Source organism: Dermacentor albipictus, chromosome 5, assembly GCF_038994185.2.
Source record: "Dermacentor albipictus isolate Rhodes 1998 colony chromosome 5, USDA_Dalb.pri_finalv2, whole genome shotgun sequence".
Lineage (NCBI taxonomy): Eukaryota > Metazoa > Arthropoda > Arachnida > Ixodida > Ixodidae > Dermacentor > Dermacentor albipictus.
This window is the reverse complement of record NC_091825.1, coordinates 164,152,329-164,169,396: the sequence shown is the minus strand read 5'-3', so window position 1 is coordinate 164,169,396 and position 17,068 is coordinate 164,152,329. Positions and strand designations below refer to the sequence as shown.

General features: G+C 46.5%; 1 protein-coding gene across 2 annotated transcripts in view; it reads right to left on the bottom strand.

The window, feature by feature from the left end:
• LOC139060224 (poly(ADP-ribose) glycohydrolase-like) overlaps positions 1 to 13,349 on the bottom strand; it is a 90,979-nt gene extending 77,630 nt beyond the window's left edge. Inside the window, exons 1-9 of one of the 2 annotated variants that reach the window (XM_070539280.1) lie at positions 12,915 to 13,348; positions 12,685 to 12,847; positions 12,557 to 12,620; positions 12,391 to 12,465; positions 12,179 to 12,256; positions 11,979 to 12,068; positions 11,767 to 11,901; positions 7,915 to 8,001; positions 7,315 to 7,389 (exon numbers count right to left, since the gene is read on the bottom strand). In XM_070539280.1, coding sequence (XP_070395381.1) covers positions 7,315 to 7,389; positions 7,915 to 8,001; positions 11,767 to 11,901; positions 11,979 to 12,068; positions 12,179 to 12,256; positions 12,391 to 12,465; positions 12,557 to 12,620; positions 12,685 to 12,847; positions 12,915 to 13,008 — 861 coding nt within the window. In that variant the 5' untranslated portion in view covers positions 13,009 to 13,348. Of the gene's footprint in view, positions 1 to 7,314; positions 7,390 to 7,914; positions 8,002 to 11,766; positions 11,902 to 11,978; positions 12,069 to 12,178; positions 12,257 to 12,390; positions 12,466 to 12,556; positions 12,621 to 12,684; positions 12,848 to 12,914 lie in introns of both variants that reach the window. The other variant, XM_070539281.1, reaches the window with a different exon arrangement.
• Between the last annotated feature and the right edge of the window lie 3,719 nt (positions 13,350 to 17,068).

Genomic DNA, 17,068 nt, shown 5'->3' with positions numbered 1-17,068 from the left:
CACATTCTCAGGCAGAAGTACACCATTGGTTTGAGGAAATGTTGATGTTTACTGTATCTGTGTACTTATTTCTACAGGTGCCCAAATAACGATATATATAAATATGCTATTAAAAATAAGCTTTTTTAAATGAAGTGGCATGCTGCAAGTATTCCTGATGACATCACGAGGGAAGCCAATCGGATCACACATATGGCCACGCCCTCATTACAGCCATCAGTACACTATACAAGTTTAAACTCGATCGCAGGCAGCTAAAAAGCACTTGGCCTGCAGGCCGTATATTGTGGAGTCCTGGGTTAGACTGATAGTGTATCTTTTTTAAAACTCTATATTTGTTGACCCTTTGACGGTCAATGACGTAAATATACGGCGCCGCGAACAAGTCCGAAAATGGCTGATGCCGTATATTTACGGCGCCGTCTGTGCGTTTAAAAAGCGCGCCAATTTCTTAACTTTTTCTTTACTGTCATGTGCTACCACTATGTGGGGATACAGGGGATTTTTTTTTGCGCGCCTCCCTCTCTCGGTTTTCGTTGCACGATTTTGTTTTAGCGCTAGTTTGCTCCTGCGCGTCTATATACTACCGCTCGCGCATTGACGTGCGTGCGGGTGGGCAGCCATTTGGATTTTGTTTCGCGGGTGGTTTCGACTTCTTGTGCTTGGGAAGCTGATAGCTATCTCGCTCCTAATCGCTCAAAGGGCGATCACTTGTTTCTCGCTCGTTTAGTGCTCACAGGGGTGCGCATAGGAAGGATGCCGCCGTGCATGCATTTCCGTTTCTTTTCTTTTTTTTTAAGACTCGCGAAAACTAATTGCCCTAGCTGGTTGGCGATAAGATGAAGATTAGAGGAAGTTTGTCACACATGCTGCTTTTTTTGATGGGCACGCAACCAAACAGTTTTCTTGAGTGCGCGCACCTACGCAGTTCGATTACGCTATGGACGTACCTATTAGTGTAAGAGCAGGAACATTTGAGGCTTGCGAAATATTCTCGTGTGCAGATTTTCAAAGCCTTCAATTAAGTGCATCAAAATGCATCAAATTTTCATTTCTGATAAGTTTATTTCCTTTTAGATTGTTGTTATTCATGAATGAAGAGTGCATATATACCAATGCAAAATATTTTTTTCTCACTTTACGGTTTTGACGCTGTTTTTATCGTAGAACCGTAAAGTGAGAAACCTCAACGACCAATGGCTGACATGGGAAAGGAAAGGCAAGAAGTAAATCACGCGCATCAAAGCCCCCACAGTGACCCAATTCACACAACAGTCAGCCATGCCGCCACCACCGCGCAAATCCAGAATGCCACCGCTACCTTTGGACGACATCAAGATTGTCTACCGCCCACAAGCTGGCCTTGAACTCGCCAAATGGTCACTCATCGCAGTCACTCACGCAGCCGGAAGATCCAGCGGAATATTGCAAAAACAATTCCATAACAACATGCGAGTACAAATGCAAAAAGAAGAAAACCTCATCATTGCAACTACAGCAAACAAGAACTACGCTCAAAACTTAGCCAAGGTCAGTAACATACAGCTTGGAGGCAACATTTACAACATAAAAGCCAACTCTCGTCTACCCGAAGATGTCAGCAAAGGTGTTATCTACGGTATCACGCCTGGGACTTGCAGTGTGGAACTAATGGATGGAATTCGTGTGCCAGCACGCTATACAGTCCTCAACGCCCGCATGCTCGGACAGTCCACGGCGGTGGTCATCTATTTTGAGGGCCCACACGTCCTCTACAACATCATTTATCAGAGCGGCGACTACCAATGCAAGCCCTACCGCAAATCAGTTCAGTATTGCCATACCTGTGGCAACCTCGGACATCGTCAAGACGTTTGCCCAAAACCAACCCCAAATTTCTGCTACAAATGTGGCAAAACAAACCAACCCCTGAACCATGACTGCCCTCCCACGTGCAAGATTTGCAGAAAAGGACACGAAACGGCTGGGAAAGAATGCAAGAAAAAGCTCAATCCCAACCCACCGCCTTACAAAGTAAGACAGAAATGGCAAAACAGGATCCAACAGCGAGACAGTCGATGGAGCTCCAACGGCGATGAGTTCCCTGAACTAGGCGCTGCCAATGGATGCGCCGCCAACTCAAGTAACGCCTTTAGTAGCACCGCAACAACTAGCAGACCCACGTCAAGGTCACGATCAAGATCGCTTTCGCGTTCCCGAAAACGCATGAATTACGCCGAAGTGGCCAGTGCATGCGCCGCCAACTGAAGTAACACCTGCAGTAGCACCGCAAGAAATAACAGACCCACGTCAAGATCACGATCGCGTTCACGAAAACGCCTGAATTACGCTGAAGTGGCCGGCAGCTCGGGCAGTGCCAGCGTCGGATCGGCAGAAGCGGTAGCCATAAGAGCCCTCGAGCGCAAGCTACAAAATCAATAAAGTCTCATAGACAGACTATTCCAAAGATGCAAAGAATATGAACATGGAAGCAAGCAATCATTCACAGTGCTAACCACGGAGGCAGTTGATTCCGCTGTCGAAGCTAGAGTTCAAAAGCACCTCCAGGCTTTCGAGGACGTCTTCACAAAGAACATCCTTGCCCTGATTGAAAACATCACCAAGCCTGTCGTCGAGAAGATTGCGACCCTTAACACCCAAATGACCACCCTCGCAAATCAAGTCGCCACTCTCACAAGCCAGGTTACCGGCCTAACAGCCCAGGTCAACAATTTCATAGCACACGCAAAGAATTATGTCACCAAGTCCTACCTCGACAGCCTTCTCAACACGACCGAGCAGGGTAGAAAGAAGGCTCGCACGAACAGTCGCAATGCCTCCCGCTCGATCTCACCCAACCATGATGCTGCCTGTGAAGCTGAAGATCCTCATGATGGCGACACTTAAAACCCCAACAAAGAGCCCGCAAAATACACTGCGCATCTGGCAATGAAACTGTCGATCCTTCCGTCCCCGGTATGCAAACCTACAAGAACTCGTCAAACTGGACCACCCTGATGTAACTGCCCTACAGGAAACCAATACCCACAACGTCCGACTTCAAGGATACATCGCTCATGCACAAACTCAACGCACAGCCATCCTTACCAAGAAAACTCTCACAACGCAGGAACACGAAATAGAAGACATCCCCATCGAGCACACTCTAGTGAAGATCATACCAGACGGAAAAACGCAGCAAAGTCTCTTTATCGCCAGCATATACAGCCCTCCTCGTGATCAACTTCCGGGATTCGACCACTTTGTACGTGAACTGAGCAAACGCACGAAAGGCCATCAAGTTGTTATAATGGGAGATTTCAACGCCCCACATACAGCATGGGCTTATCCAAACACCACGAAGAAGGGAGCGCGAGTGCACGACACTGCTCAACACCACAGGCTAACCCTCTGGAATGACCCATTGCAGGCCACGAGAGTCGGGAACAGTGTATCCAGGGACACAAACCCGGACCTTACGTTCACAGCGAACGTCCACTGGGCCGAGTGGAGTCGACTCTCGGAGACGCTCCGAAGCGACTACCACATTATCCAACTTGACATCGTGCATAACCGGAAACCAACCAAGGCTGGAGTTGCTCGACTAACTGACTGGAAATCCTTCAGAGACAACCTCAGCGGCAACACAACAATCGACGATATCGACCATTGGCTCAAGGGCCTTCTCATCACCGCAGAAAAGCACACCAAGAGCACCCAGCTAAGCACCAACACCCCCGCAGTCGACCCGCATCTCCTTCATCTCTGGGAGGCCAAAAGAAGCCTCCTGAAGAGGTGGAAGAGACAAAAGCTCAACAGAAAACTTAAGCAACGAATCGCCCTTCTCACCATACAGGCACAAGATTACGCGGAGCAACTTAGCAGGCAAAATTGGCACGCCTTTTGTGACAGCATACAAGGGACACTCAGCACCAAGAAAACCTAGCATGTCCTACGCGCTCTCTTAGCTCCCGATCGCACCAAAACGCAACAGAGGCAAGATCTGCACAGACTGATCCACAATCATGCTGGATTGGAGGATGATCTCCTTCGTGAGCTTCAGCAAAAACTTAGCACCGACAAGCCCACTTCATCAGCGACCGGAAAGGCGTACGGCAGTGCACCAAACCCAGATCTCGATCGACCCTTCACCCAGGCAGAGCTCCACGCAGCATTAGCCAAACTCGCTAGAAACACCAGTCCCGGCAAGGACAGAATAACTAATAAGCTCTTACACAACCTCCCGCAATCTGCCACTACAGCACTGCTACAGTACTACAACGACTGCTGGGAAAAGGGGGACCTACCAGCAGCCTGGAAGCATTCGGAGGTCACCATGATCCCCAAACCCAACAAACCCCTTCGCATCGAAAACCTACGTCCCATTTCCCTCACATCTTGCATGGGTGAACTCCTCGAGCACATGGTGCACGACCGGTTAACAACATACCTCGAGGACAACGGACACTTGCCGCACACCATGTTCGGATTCCGGCAGCATCTGTCCACGCAGGACTTACTCCTGCTCCTCAAAGACTTGCTTGATTACCTCAATCACAGATGCAAATCATCAATCCTGGCAATCGACGTAAAGGGCGCATTCAACAACGTGAGCCACGAAGCCATTCTCCGCAACCTCGAAGATACAGGCTGCGGAGCCCGGATCTATAACTATATCAGCAGCTTTTTGACACACTGAACAGCAACAGTAGGCATCTGCAACCTCCGCAGCGATAAATTTCGGCTACCCAACAAAGGAACCCCACAAGGATCAGTTATTTCACCCCTCCTTTTCAATATCGCAATGATCAAGCTACCGAAACAACTGAAACAGCCATCCCAAACCTATGCCATGCCCTTTACGCCGACGATGTCATGCTCTGGACCAAAGCACCTACTACTGGACAACAAGAACGCAATCTACAAGAAGCCGTCGATACTATCGAAAGATACCTCGGAGACTGCGGTCTCCAATGCGCACCCGAAAAGTCGGAGCTTCTCGTCCTGAGAGCACAGGCACGAGGAAGACCACCTAACTATATTGAACCCGATCCTAGCATCTCGCTCAACGGAACCAAGATCCCTACAGTCGACTCTCTTCGCGTGCTCAGACTTCACGTCCACAAGGACGGCTCACGGGTGGCCACTCTCCCGCGTCTCCAACGCACACCGTCACAAGTTACGCACCTCGTCAAGAGGATCACAAACCAAAGAAGCGGACTCAAGGAGCACGACACACTTAGCATAATTCAAGCTCTCCTAACTAGCCGTATCACCTACGGAACTCCCTACTTGAAGCTCAAGCCAGCAGAAATCAAGAAACTCAATGTTGTCATCCGAAAGGCAATCAAAGTAGCCTTGACGCTGCCCCCCATGGCATCAACGGAGAAACTCCTCAAGCTTGGCATCCACAATACGTGGGAAGAGCTTGTTGAGGCTCATAAGATCAGCCAACTAGAGCGGCTCAAGCTCACACCTACCGGACGTGCAGTTTTGCGCTACCTCCACTACAGCGAAAGCTTCATTGCAGACCCAGACCAGAAAGCAAGAATCCCACCTGCAGTCCGGGGCTGTATCAGCGTTGCAAGTATACCACGCAATATGCATCAAACTTACCATAAGGAGCATCGCCAAAGCAGAATTCGCGCACTCAGCAAGAAATACGGGAGAGACCCTGATACGAGGTACACCGATGCTGCCCAGTATATTAAACTAAACGCCTTTGCCCTAAGCGTCACGGATCACCAAGGCAAAGAACTTGCAGCTGTCGCCATCCGAGCAAGAGCCCCTGAGACTGCAGAGGAAACAGCAATCGCTCTGGCAATAACAACTTGCCCTGAAGTAGCAGTAATCCTAACAGACTCCCAAGCAGCAGCTCGCAACTATCAAAAAGGACGCATATCAGAAACCGCACTCAAAATACTTAGAAATCACATCGCCCGCGCCCCGCTTCCCAACACCCACATCAACTGGGTTCCAGTCCATCAGGGCATGACAGGAAATGAGGCAGCACACGCCGCTGCCTCGACCATACCAGCCGGGCTTTCCTGCAATCCCACACTAGGCCGGCCACCAACGTTGATGACATCACCCTAAAGTACTCGGAGCTTCTGCAACACCACCCACTCAGCAGAAGAACGTACGCTTTACCACACAAGAATCTAAGCAAAGAGGAAGAAGTCATCCTGCGCCACCTACAGACCAACACCTACGTGCACGGAATAATCATGCACAGTTTGTATCCTACGCAGTACTCGTACATAGGCCCCCACTGCGACGTTCCAGACACCCTGCAACACATGGTCCAGGATTGCCCACTGTGTGACACATCCGCAGACCCTACCTCACAAGCTCCACAAGACGACTCCAAAGAAAGCCGCCCCATAGAAGCACAAGAAGAGCGCCCCAACTAACCGCAGATCCATACAATAACCGAAACGTGGGAGGCCAAGCTTTCCTCCAATGACCTGGACGACCAACTCAGTCTTGTCGCCCAGGCCAAAAAGGCAGCACAAGCCAGACGGTTCTTGGAATAAGGAATCCTCCCACCTAGGGTGAACCGGGTTCTGACTCGGTTTACCGTTTCGGAAAATAAAAGTTTAGTTCTCTCTCGAAATAAGTCCCCAAGAAGAATCGGAATCTGCAATTAATGAAATCGACCCTGGGCGGTCGCATATGGCGAAAAAAATCGACCCTCAAAGGGGTAATTTTGCGGTGACAGGTTTATCACTGCAAGATAAAATGAAAGGCAACACTTCCAGTTCTTCTTTTGCGCTGAAACCCCAGTGTCACTATGTCAAGGCGAAATCATGGATTTCAAAATACAAGATGCTTTTTTCATATTTTGGCCATTCTTGGGCGGTAGAAGCTCTTGAAATTAGCTAAGTTCAGTCCTTGGGTCTTTTAGAATGTAGTCCATCTCTAATAATCCAAAACAAGCTAGTCATGAGCAGATGACAGTAAAATCTATGCTGTCATAGTGACTTGGTGTGGCAGCTTCAAGTCGGCATCACAACTTATCTTTGTTTTTCTGTCTTTCCTGCCTTATTGAGCCTCTCCTCTCACGGTAAGAGAGGCTTTATTTGTTTTGTTTTGTTTTATTGTAGAAGTGTAATTTACCAATACAGCTTGGCTTGTTTCTCTTTATAGTGTCCCTTTAAACAGGAGATGAAACAATCACGAGCTGGCTTTCATTTTGGAGTGTCAGCTCATTTGTGACAAAGCTCACGTGATGCTCCGACGTAACCTCCAGTGGCATACTGAAACATCTGCAGCACACTGCCAGCAAGCGCCACAGCCACAGTAAGCATTAATGCAACCACAATTCTGCAGTACCTGTCCCAAGAACTTGTGAAGGCACTTGAAGTTCCAATTGGCAGAAACTCGTCCATTGTACTGGCGAATGGCTTTCTGAAAGAAAAAGAAGAAACACATAGTACATGTGCACTGAAGCTTCTAGTAAAACACTATATGAAACTGGCAGAAATTTTGCCTTTAGGAGCATGCCAAAATAAGCACAAATATACTGTGTGTGCAACCCAGACAATAATAATCTTCAAGCCATACTAGGGAAGTAATAACTTCAAATGACCTATGTAATCTTTCATGGTAGAATTTTTGTAATCTAGAGCTACTTGCAATCCTAATTGCATTTACGGGCTTTTACAAGGTTGCACTAAGAAAATTAAATGTGCAAAAGCAGTTAAAGCCTGAAAGTTAACAAGCCGTGCCCACAACACGTGCTTGGCACTGGCAGGCAGCCATCAAAACAAAACGTTATCCCTTTGATCTTCTTGCCTTGTACAAGCAGTTTAGCTCTATGTAATCAATCTGTACCAAAGCTTTTGTTTATGCTAACAGTTGGAAATATTTTGATAAATGGTGCAACTTTTACCCTATACCTACAATACAGGATATTTAAAGTACAAAGCTTACCACCAGGCTGTGCGAGTCTGTAATAGGCCCCAAGAGAGAGTTTTCGATCAGCTCCCAGCGGCTCCGAAGTGTTTTAGCCCCATTGTTCTGTCATGGCAACGTCACAAACATTCCAAATGTAATCAGCAGAAAGCTAACAGACAGTAAGATCACAGGCTAAGCTGTTCAACTGTGCATTTCATGTAAAAATTGAAAGCACAAATTCTGAAACACTACATACTGTTGCAATTATTGTAGTCAGTCTAAAAATGTAACAAAATAGGAGTCAAGGTTTACTGCATCGCAAATATTCTATGTTCCTGTAAAGACAACCGAGAATGTGTCCTGGCAACTTAAGTATGAGAAAGGTCTTTTGTTTATTTTATTGTTTCTTTAACATGATGATGATGATAGAGTGCATACGGCAGACATTGCCAGATCCTGACTGGAAGCTTACCACTATCATTGAAAATTAAAGTGCACAATCACTGCATTCGACCGGTGCTAACATATGGGGCAGAAACTTGGAGGTTGACAAAGAAGCACAAGAACAAGTAAAGGACCGCGTAAAGAACGATGGAACGAAGAATGTTAGGTGTAACATTAAGAGACAGGAAGAGAGCGGTGTGGATCAGAGAGCAAACGGGGATAGCCGATATTCTAATTGACATTAAGAGAAAAACTGGAGTCGGGAAGGTCATGTAATGTGTAGGTTCGATAACCGGCAGACCATTAGGGTTACAGAATGAGTACCAAGAGAAGGGAAGTGCAGTCGAGGACGGCAGAAGACTAGGTGGGGTGATGAAATTAGGAAATTCGCAGGTGAAAGTTGAGATCAGTTGGCGCAGGACAGGGGTAATTGGAGGTCACAGGGAGAGCCTTTCATCCTGCAGTGGACATAGAATAGGCTGATGATGATTTATTGGCATCCCCTTTGAAATGGGGCAGTGGCAAGTAGTCACCTAGCCTGCTTAAGTTATTGAGGTATGCTATACACGTTCTACGTTCTAGCATTTTGTATAAATCTCCCTATCTTTTTTCTCTTCCTTAAAACTTCTATACCTAACTTATACCACTATCTATGCATGTAACGAATCCGGTCCTATCAATCTCTTAACTGCTTTTTTTCCCCTCCAATACTCTGAATGTCTACCTTTTACCCTTTTCACTTTTTATCCTCTTGCAGTTATACCAATTGGGACACGTGGACTAACTATGGTGACCCATTACAAAGGGCACGACCACCATCATCAGACTGGAAACCAGAGCTGTTGCTTTTTTGTCTCCAAACTTTTGGTCAGGTCTGGTTCACTGTTGATTGCCCGTTTCAAAGGGCATGAAAGCATTGCCAGAGAAAATTTCTTCTATAGAAAAAAAACCTGTCCGAATTTTTTTCTTTTTTTTCATTTCTACTGGGCCGTGACATCTTGAAGCAGAAGGTGATCACATGGGAACAGGACATTGTGACGTTTTGACACTCGCTCTTGATTGCTCACTCAGTCCTCTCCTATGCTGCTACTTACGAGGGCAGCATAGGAGATGACCATGAGAGCTGGAGCGAGTGTGCAAATGTTGAAATGTCCTGCTCTCACATGACCACCTTCTGCGTCATGACACAGGAGAAACAAAACCGAAACTGGCTGTAGAACAGCTATTGTATTAAATTATTTAGTATGCTCTCAGGCTTGCCAGTATTTTTTTTTAGGGTTTGAGGCCCCGAACTTACACTGAATGCAAAAAAATTTACATTAAGATATGTCATGTCAGTACACCTTTAAAGTTACCCAATTAAATAACATGCCATGCTACAAGCAAAAACAGCTAAGTAATGTGAAGTGCTCAGATGTCCAGAAACTAAGTTTATGGGCTATGATTGCGTGGCACAGCGCATTTTGCTGTGTCCTGCACAGGCAGAACTTTCGGGCTAACTATGAGAAGCATTATCAGTAAGTTGTTTAATAATCTTTGTCCATGCATCAAGTAAAGAAAATGACATTTGCATTATAATTTCTTTATGGACCGAGGTCCTACAATTATATTTGTTTAAAACGAAAAATGTAGCCTGCCAGTGGAACTGCCATTACAGTTTAAATTACAATTATCCCGTCTTACTACAAAAATGCATGCCTGAAATTAGATCCTCACTCAAGCCATTTCATGCATGTCAGACTTTGTTACCAATGAGAAAGTAAGCCCTTCATAACCAAAGAGCTTCTACGCAATAACCTTTCAAATGGCGAGAGTGAGAACCCATGACGGAAAACATGCATGCACATCACAACCATCTAGAGTATGTGAAAGATGTGCTCCAACGTGTAGCATTCACAGGTCACTCAAGGCTTCGGACAGCTCTCTACCGAGCATGAACTTTTGCAAGAAATAGTGCTTCACACCTCCTCTTCCAGAACACCATTAGCTGAAAGGGCCATTGATAAACAATACTACACCATGGGCAACACTATTCAAGCAATTGAGACAAATGTGACAGGCACAATATATGCACTGAAAGGGACTAACACGGCAAGCTGGGCGAGTTGGTGATTGAACATGTTCCTATGGGTGGGCAGCGCAACCCGCACGAAAGACGAGAGGAAGTCTTCTGCGCTCGTATTGTGTACTTCCTCTCGTCTTTCGTCCGGGTTGCGCTGCCCACCCATAGGAAGATGTCCCTGAAAGGGACACTAAAGAAAAAAATAAGTTCAGTTGTATTAGTAAGTTACACTTCTACAATACCAAAAAAGCTGCTCCTACTTGTGACAGAGGCCTTGGTAAGCCATCAAAGAAACAAAAAATGAAAGACAAGTAGCACCGCCACCTTGAAGTTTCCGCACCAGCTCCTTGTGGTGTCATGGATGGCGACAGTGACTGCTCAGGTCTATAAAACTGTTTATCAGTAAAAAAAGAAAACATTGTATTCTAAAGGAGAGAAGTATTAAACTTGGCAAGTTTCAAGAAATTTCACGGTGCCACAATGGATCACATATGATAATATACTTCAAAATATGTGACGTCCCATTGCACAATCGTGTTGAGGTTTAGGATAGAGCTTTACAAAAAATTGGAAGTTCAGAATACCTTGGATTGTTTAAGTGCATAGACAACGAGGACAAGTGGACAAACACAAGCACTTGTGTGTATTTACATGTCCTTGTTGTCTATGTGCTTAAATAAACCCAAAGCATGTCCTACCAACAAGGCCAAATGTTCAGGCTCTAGGAAGTTTAGCCTTCATTTTGTCTTATAGTAATCAACCTCTTACTGCAAAATTAACAATACAGTTTTGAAAAAAAAATTACTGCCAAAGCACTCTATACAGATGGTTAACCCGTGATGCTGAAACGTGCGGCCCCGGTGTTTATCACTGGGTTAATCCTGACGATTCATTAAACCCCGACTTGGTAGGCTGCCGGATCGTCGGTATTCAGTTGCTTGCGCTCAGCTGCATGAGCCTGCTCTCGTACCCAGGCTGCAGCATCGGTATGGCGTAGACGAGCTTGTTCCCAGTTCTACTCAAAGCGTTGCTGATCGAAAGCTGCCTGCTCCTCAGGAGTACACATGACGCATGGCCTACCCATTTCGGAACCGGAGAGAGACTGCCGCGTGCGTGTTCGGCTGCGACGGAGAGCGACGACGACGTCACTACTGGCGCAGCCAATCACGCGCCTTTCTCTCTCTTTTTTTTGAGCATGCACATGGGGTTGCGTAGGATTTTTCAGCGTACAGGTGACAGACAGATGGACGAATCGGCTGGCCATATACAGCTTAGGTGTAAAAGTATTTTGTCAATCTAAACTGATCTTCTGTTTCTTTTTAGTGTCCCTTAGAACTGTTAACAGCAGCCAAACAAGAAGTATAATTTAAAGCATTATTTACTCCCTGCTCAAGTGGGTACTGGCTCTGAGGAGAACATGGCAGCCGGACGTGTGTGCCATCCCATTTGTCAACGGGAACAGCTGGGTATGGTGTTAGGGGGCACGGCTTTACAACGCCACTTTCATTCCGTATCACCTGCCACATGAAGAAAGGCCTTGTGTAAGAATAAAAGATAAGGTGATGCAAAGAGTTCAAGAAAGAATGAAACGGACCTTGCAGAGAACTGTGTGATTACCGCTCATCTGTGGGCACTGGATTCCACAATGTGGTGTACGCCTGAAGGTTTCTGGGATTGCGCTGTACTGTAAAAATAAAAATGTAGTCGGGTGTTAGGCAACTAATTTGGGAGCTCCAAAGCTGGAAGAATAGCAAAAAAAAAATTTTGGTTTAAATAGTCTAATCCAAGACTTACACAACGAATACTTTCCCCAGATGCTGATGATTGCTGTGAGCTTGGCATACCTTCGCAGCTGTCTGGTATTGTCTTGTCCTAGAAGCATAGAAAATTTAACAAATAAACAACACGGACATTTGAAGTTTTCACTAAGTAAAATGATAATGGGCAGCAGCAACAACATGAGAGAAAGCAAAAGGCAAAAAAAAATGATAATAACTTGCTCTTACGTCCGGACTTTGGGTTTCTGAACAATAAAGCGATGCCTCACTGTGTTCAGCGCTCGGATATGGCGCATGGCTCGACTGGAATGAGGATCCAATGTAGGTAGTATTAGAAGTAATACATCTGAAAACTTGTGGATAACAATACAAGAGGCATTAAACTAGAGCTCACGTCAACAACTGTTTCTTCCGAATCCGATGAACACTTCGGTACTTGCGAATTTGCAGCACCAAGCCTGCACATACAAATAAAGTACTCGTGAAATGATGTCATACAAATGAAACTCTGAAGTGGCATACTCAGGGAAGAGTTCTTGCGATGAGTTGATCTCGTCCAAGTCGTCCGAGTTGAACTTAGTTGCCACACCAGGCGAGCTTTCGGCTGGCTGTGCGCTCACCTGAACATCTGAGAACTGTAGCGTGTTTTCGGAACTTGAGTGTTCTTGTGCATTTGTTCGTACCTCTAAAAAAAAGGAAACAAATGATGCAATCATTTTTGAGCAGTTCGCCATCGGCTATGTCAATCATACCATGGGATGAGTGCTTTTCCAGCATTTTTGCAAGAAACCCCTGCAAGTCAACTTGCTTAAAGCGCTTTCTGCTGGGACCTACGCCATCGCTCATTTTGCTTCAGCACATGATCGGCGCCAGCTTTAGGGTTCCGCACTTGTGCCGTGCAAAACCGATCACGGAACATATACAGTACTTCCACGGCCTCGTTCGCGCAGCACTGGCACACTTTAATAAAGGCACACGGGCCAGTCGGCGTCTTAGTGGACGTCTTACAGTCACTAGACCCGTTTTCGGCGACTAGAAGGCACCTCCTTGAGCAACTTCATATAAATAGCGCGCACAGAATACAAGTGCGCACACCTCACGACACAAAAATGCGCGTACACAACGCATCACCGGCTCTACCGTGGGTCTCACGCATGGCAGTGCTTCTTCTCGCATGGTTACACCAGGCCCCGTACACTCTCAAGTTCAACAAATGGCCACAGAGGGCGAAAAATCAATGGAGGCGCGTTTCAGCGTGAGCGCGCAAGTGGAGCTACTGTAATTTGGTCGAATACTTTACTTTGTGCTTTCTCTGCTAGGGGCGCTGAACATGCTGAATTTTTTACTTTACACAAACCATTGACATAAACAATCGAGGCGTCTAAGGACGTTTTGTTACCTCAGGCAAATAGGCAGTTGATTTTTTTTTAAATTTGATTGTTGAAGCTGCTTTTTAGTCATAGCGTCAAGGTTTTTGTACTTGATTAACCACCCACAGCCGACAGCGATGTTTCCTGGCCGTTGGCGTTCGAATGCTACGGCGGTAAAACATTTTCGAAAGCATGCTGGTTTCGTCTGCGAGTCATTACACAGACTTGCTGTAAAGAGGTCTACTCTTGGCAAAAAATAGTGCCTCATTTTGTTTAGGCGTTGATTATTATAATGAATGCGGCGGAGGTTGAGGGAGTACGCTTGAAGGTACGTTTTTATGCCGTTGATCTCCATAACACCGTAAGTACGCAAACCGATGTCACAGAACACCCGATGCATCATTGTGTGTTCTCCGTCATCGCTTGTTTGCTGTACGCCTACTAATTCTTCATTTCTTCAAGTGTTGTATCCTCCTTTTGTCCTTGTCCTCTTGTGCTTCACTTACAGTATGTCGTTCCGTCAGCTGTAATGCGCAATTACTGACTACACATAGGTTACCTAAAGCCCCTCAATCTCCCAAAGTAGCGCCATTCACTTCCCTCCTCCTCCGCTCGGCGCGGCCTCGACGGTGGCGCCGCTGGTGGTGGGCCTGCCGTAGCACACGACGGCTCGCTACGGGAGGAAATCCGCGGAAAAGTTCGTTCGAGTCCTGCGGAGCAGTTTTTTCAATCTAGATCTTGCTTTGTCAGTCGGTAACTGGCCTTAAGAATGTCGTGTCGGATTTGCGGAAGAAATAGAGAAAAGCACCATTAATCAAGGCGTATTTAAGGCGTAAAGCGCGCGCACGTTGAAAGTTCGTGTTGCTGAAACACGACACAAGCACGCGGTGTGCTCAGACACGCGAGTAATTACCAGAGTTTCAGGTTTTGACAGCGCGAAAGTATGTGCACGTGGTTTCGTAGGTTAATTTACGTACCTGCAGGATGCTTTTGTTCGGCCGGCGCGTGAGAGATTCCGACTGTCTGCGGTCAGCAATGCCTGGCAGCAGGGCCGTTTCTGTTCCGCGCCTTTTACAGATGTACGTAGCTCATGCACAGGTTGTGGTGGCCATGAGCAACGTTTTCACACATAGGCGGTATAGATAATTTTAACAACGTACCAGCATAAGAAATCGTTATTTATTTATTACAGTGCAAATGGTTAGAATTTGATAGAAAAGAAAGAAGGAACTTAATTGATGGGACAACTGGAAAGAGGTTCAGAAAATAATTATCCCCCTCCCTCATTGGCACCAGCAACACTTTTGTTGAAGTGCTAATTTTATCTCTGTATACTACGTGCGTCTGTATTCTTTTGCGTTGTAAGTTTTCACAAGGAAGCAGTGTTGCGTTAACTGGAACAGTCAAGGCACACAAGACAGAAGAAAAGTTGATTCTTGGGTTTTACATCCCAACACCACGATCTCATAAGGCACGCCATAATGGGGGCTCTGGATTAATTTTCTTTTTTTTTTTTTGCAGCTGGGGTTCTTTAACGCACCCCCATTGCACTGGACACGGGCCCGTTTTGACACGGGCGTCAAAAGAAGAGGTTGGAGGAGCCGTGTCACTTCACAAAGCCGCGCGTTCTTTGCCACTTGCTCGAAGTCAGCCCGCCCGATCTTGTGAATCCACACTTTTCTTCGTTTTGCGTTGCGCCCGGCGGATGGTAAAACAAAAAGCTTTTTGCCGTCACTGGGTCTGTTGTGGCAACCGTAGGCGCAGCAGCACGGCATCGCAATTAAGCACTCGGCCCTAACACATTGTATAAAACTACCGCGCTCCTTCAAACCGCCTGCCGTACTTCGTCGCGCAGGCCCAGGAATGGGGGTCGCAGGCCCAAGATTGGGGGTCGCAGCGCGCTGGAAAGAAAAGATATACAAAAGCGCGGCGCCTGCTCTGCGCCGGAAAGAAAAAAATATACAAAAGCGCGGGGCCCGCTTTCACGTGACACAGATTGGCCAATGGGGGAGCGGAGGAGGCTGGGGCGACAGGAGGAGTGGAGGAGGAAGCGCCTGGGTGAGCGGGGTGGCGGAAAGATCTAAGAATGGCGCTACTTTTGGAAAATTGAGGGGCTTTAAGGTTACCAGGCTTTTTATCAGTCTTTTAAATCACACACACAGGCGTACGTTATCCTCTTCATTTAGTAAAGAGGGGTAAACATCGACAAAAATGATGCAGCTCAAATAGCTTGAACGTGTATGCGCTTTCTATCCGCAGTGACGGACAAGATATGGCTCGAGCGTTGCAAAATTCCGTTTGCTTTAAGTCGGCTTCGCCGCACGGCACAGTGTCGCGCAATCAAGCATGCGCAGTGTATTGCGGCGAAGTATACCAAGAGTGGAAAGCGGCCACTGTCAAAGGACATGGTGTGATATAAGTGCGCACCTGCCGTCACGTCTCCTGTGGCAGTACAAGCACGGAGGCACCGAACAAGTGTACTGGCAGCCCTTCAGAGCTATTTCCCACGCGATTGCAGCGTTCTGAGCTCTTGTTTCGCCCACATAGAGCGCCCCGTATATGAGCTAGACATCGTAACAGCCGGGATTAGTAATACGCGCTCCTTCATTAATTACCTTTGCGCACAAGCACTTCAGAATCGTTACGAATCTGCACCACGTAGCCAATATCAGTGTTACTGTACAGCTTTCACATGACGACCATTTTTCCTCGGCATACATTTGTTTCGTATTCATCAGCAGGGCGTAGTGTTTTGCCAGTGTGGCTGTACAGCTCGCACAACGATCTACGGCTCAGATTGCACGGCGACGCAAGTTTTAGTACTTTCACATACAGAGTACAAGATGTTCCATTCCCACGAATCTCCAAATGTGCTCTATGCTCAGTTACATATCGGCACGGCAATTGAATTCTTAAACTGTTTCCGTTACCGCGATTCCCCGAAGTGTTTGGAATGCTCAACGGCACTAATGAACACTGTATCGGCACGACATAATGCTTTGCCATAAAAGTCATCCAAGAAAACGCCTCACGTTCAAACGTATCCCCCTGCGACTATCAGAATTTAATATGCTACCGCCGCAATAAATAAATAAATAAATAAAGTAATAATAATAATAATGCAACTACCTCGATCGCATCGATCGGCACGTGGCAGTCGAATTTATAAGCTGTTTCCATTCCCGCGAATCTCCTGAAGTGTGCGGTATGCTGACCTTGCTCAACGACACTAATGAACAATGCATATAGGCACGATGTAATGCTTTGCCACTAAAGTCATCCGAGAAGACACCTCACTTCCAAAAGTATCCCTCTGCGACTATAAATTAAAATTTAATATGCTACCGTCGCAACAAAATGACAACAAACTCACCTTGGACACGGCTTCTTCGACTTGATTCACGCATATTACATCTTTACTCGCCTGCAATGCATGACCAAGCGAAGAAAAGCAAGAACAGACGACAAACTGTTTCAAAGCGAGCGTGAATCTCGTCGTCTGTCTTCCAACTTTAGCGGCCCGCTGATACTTTCTA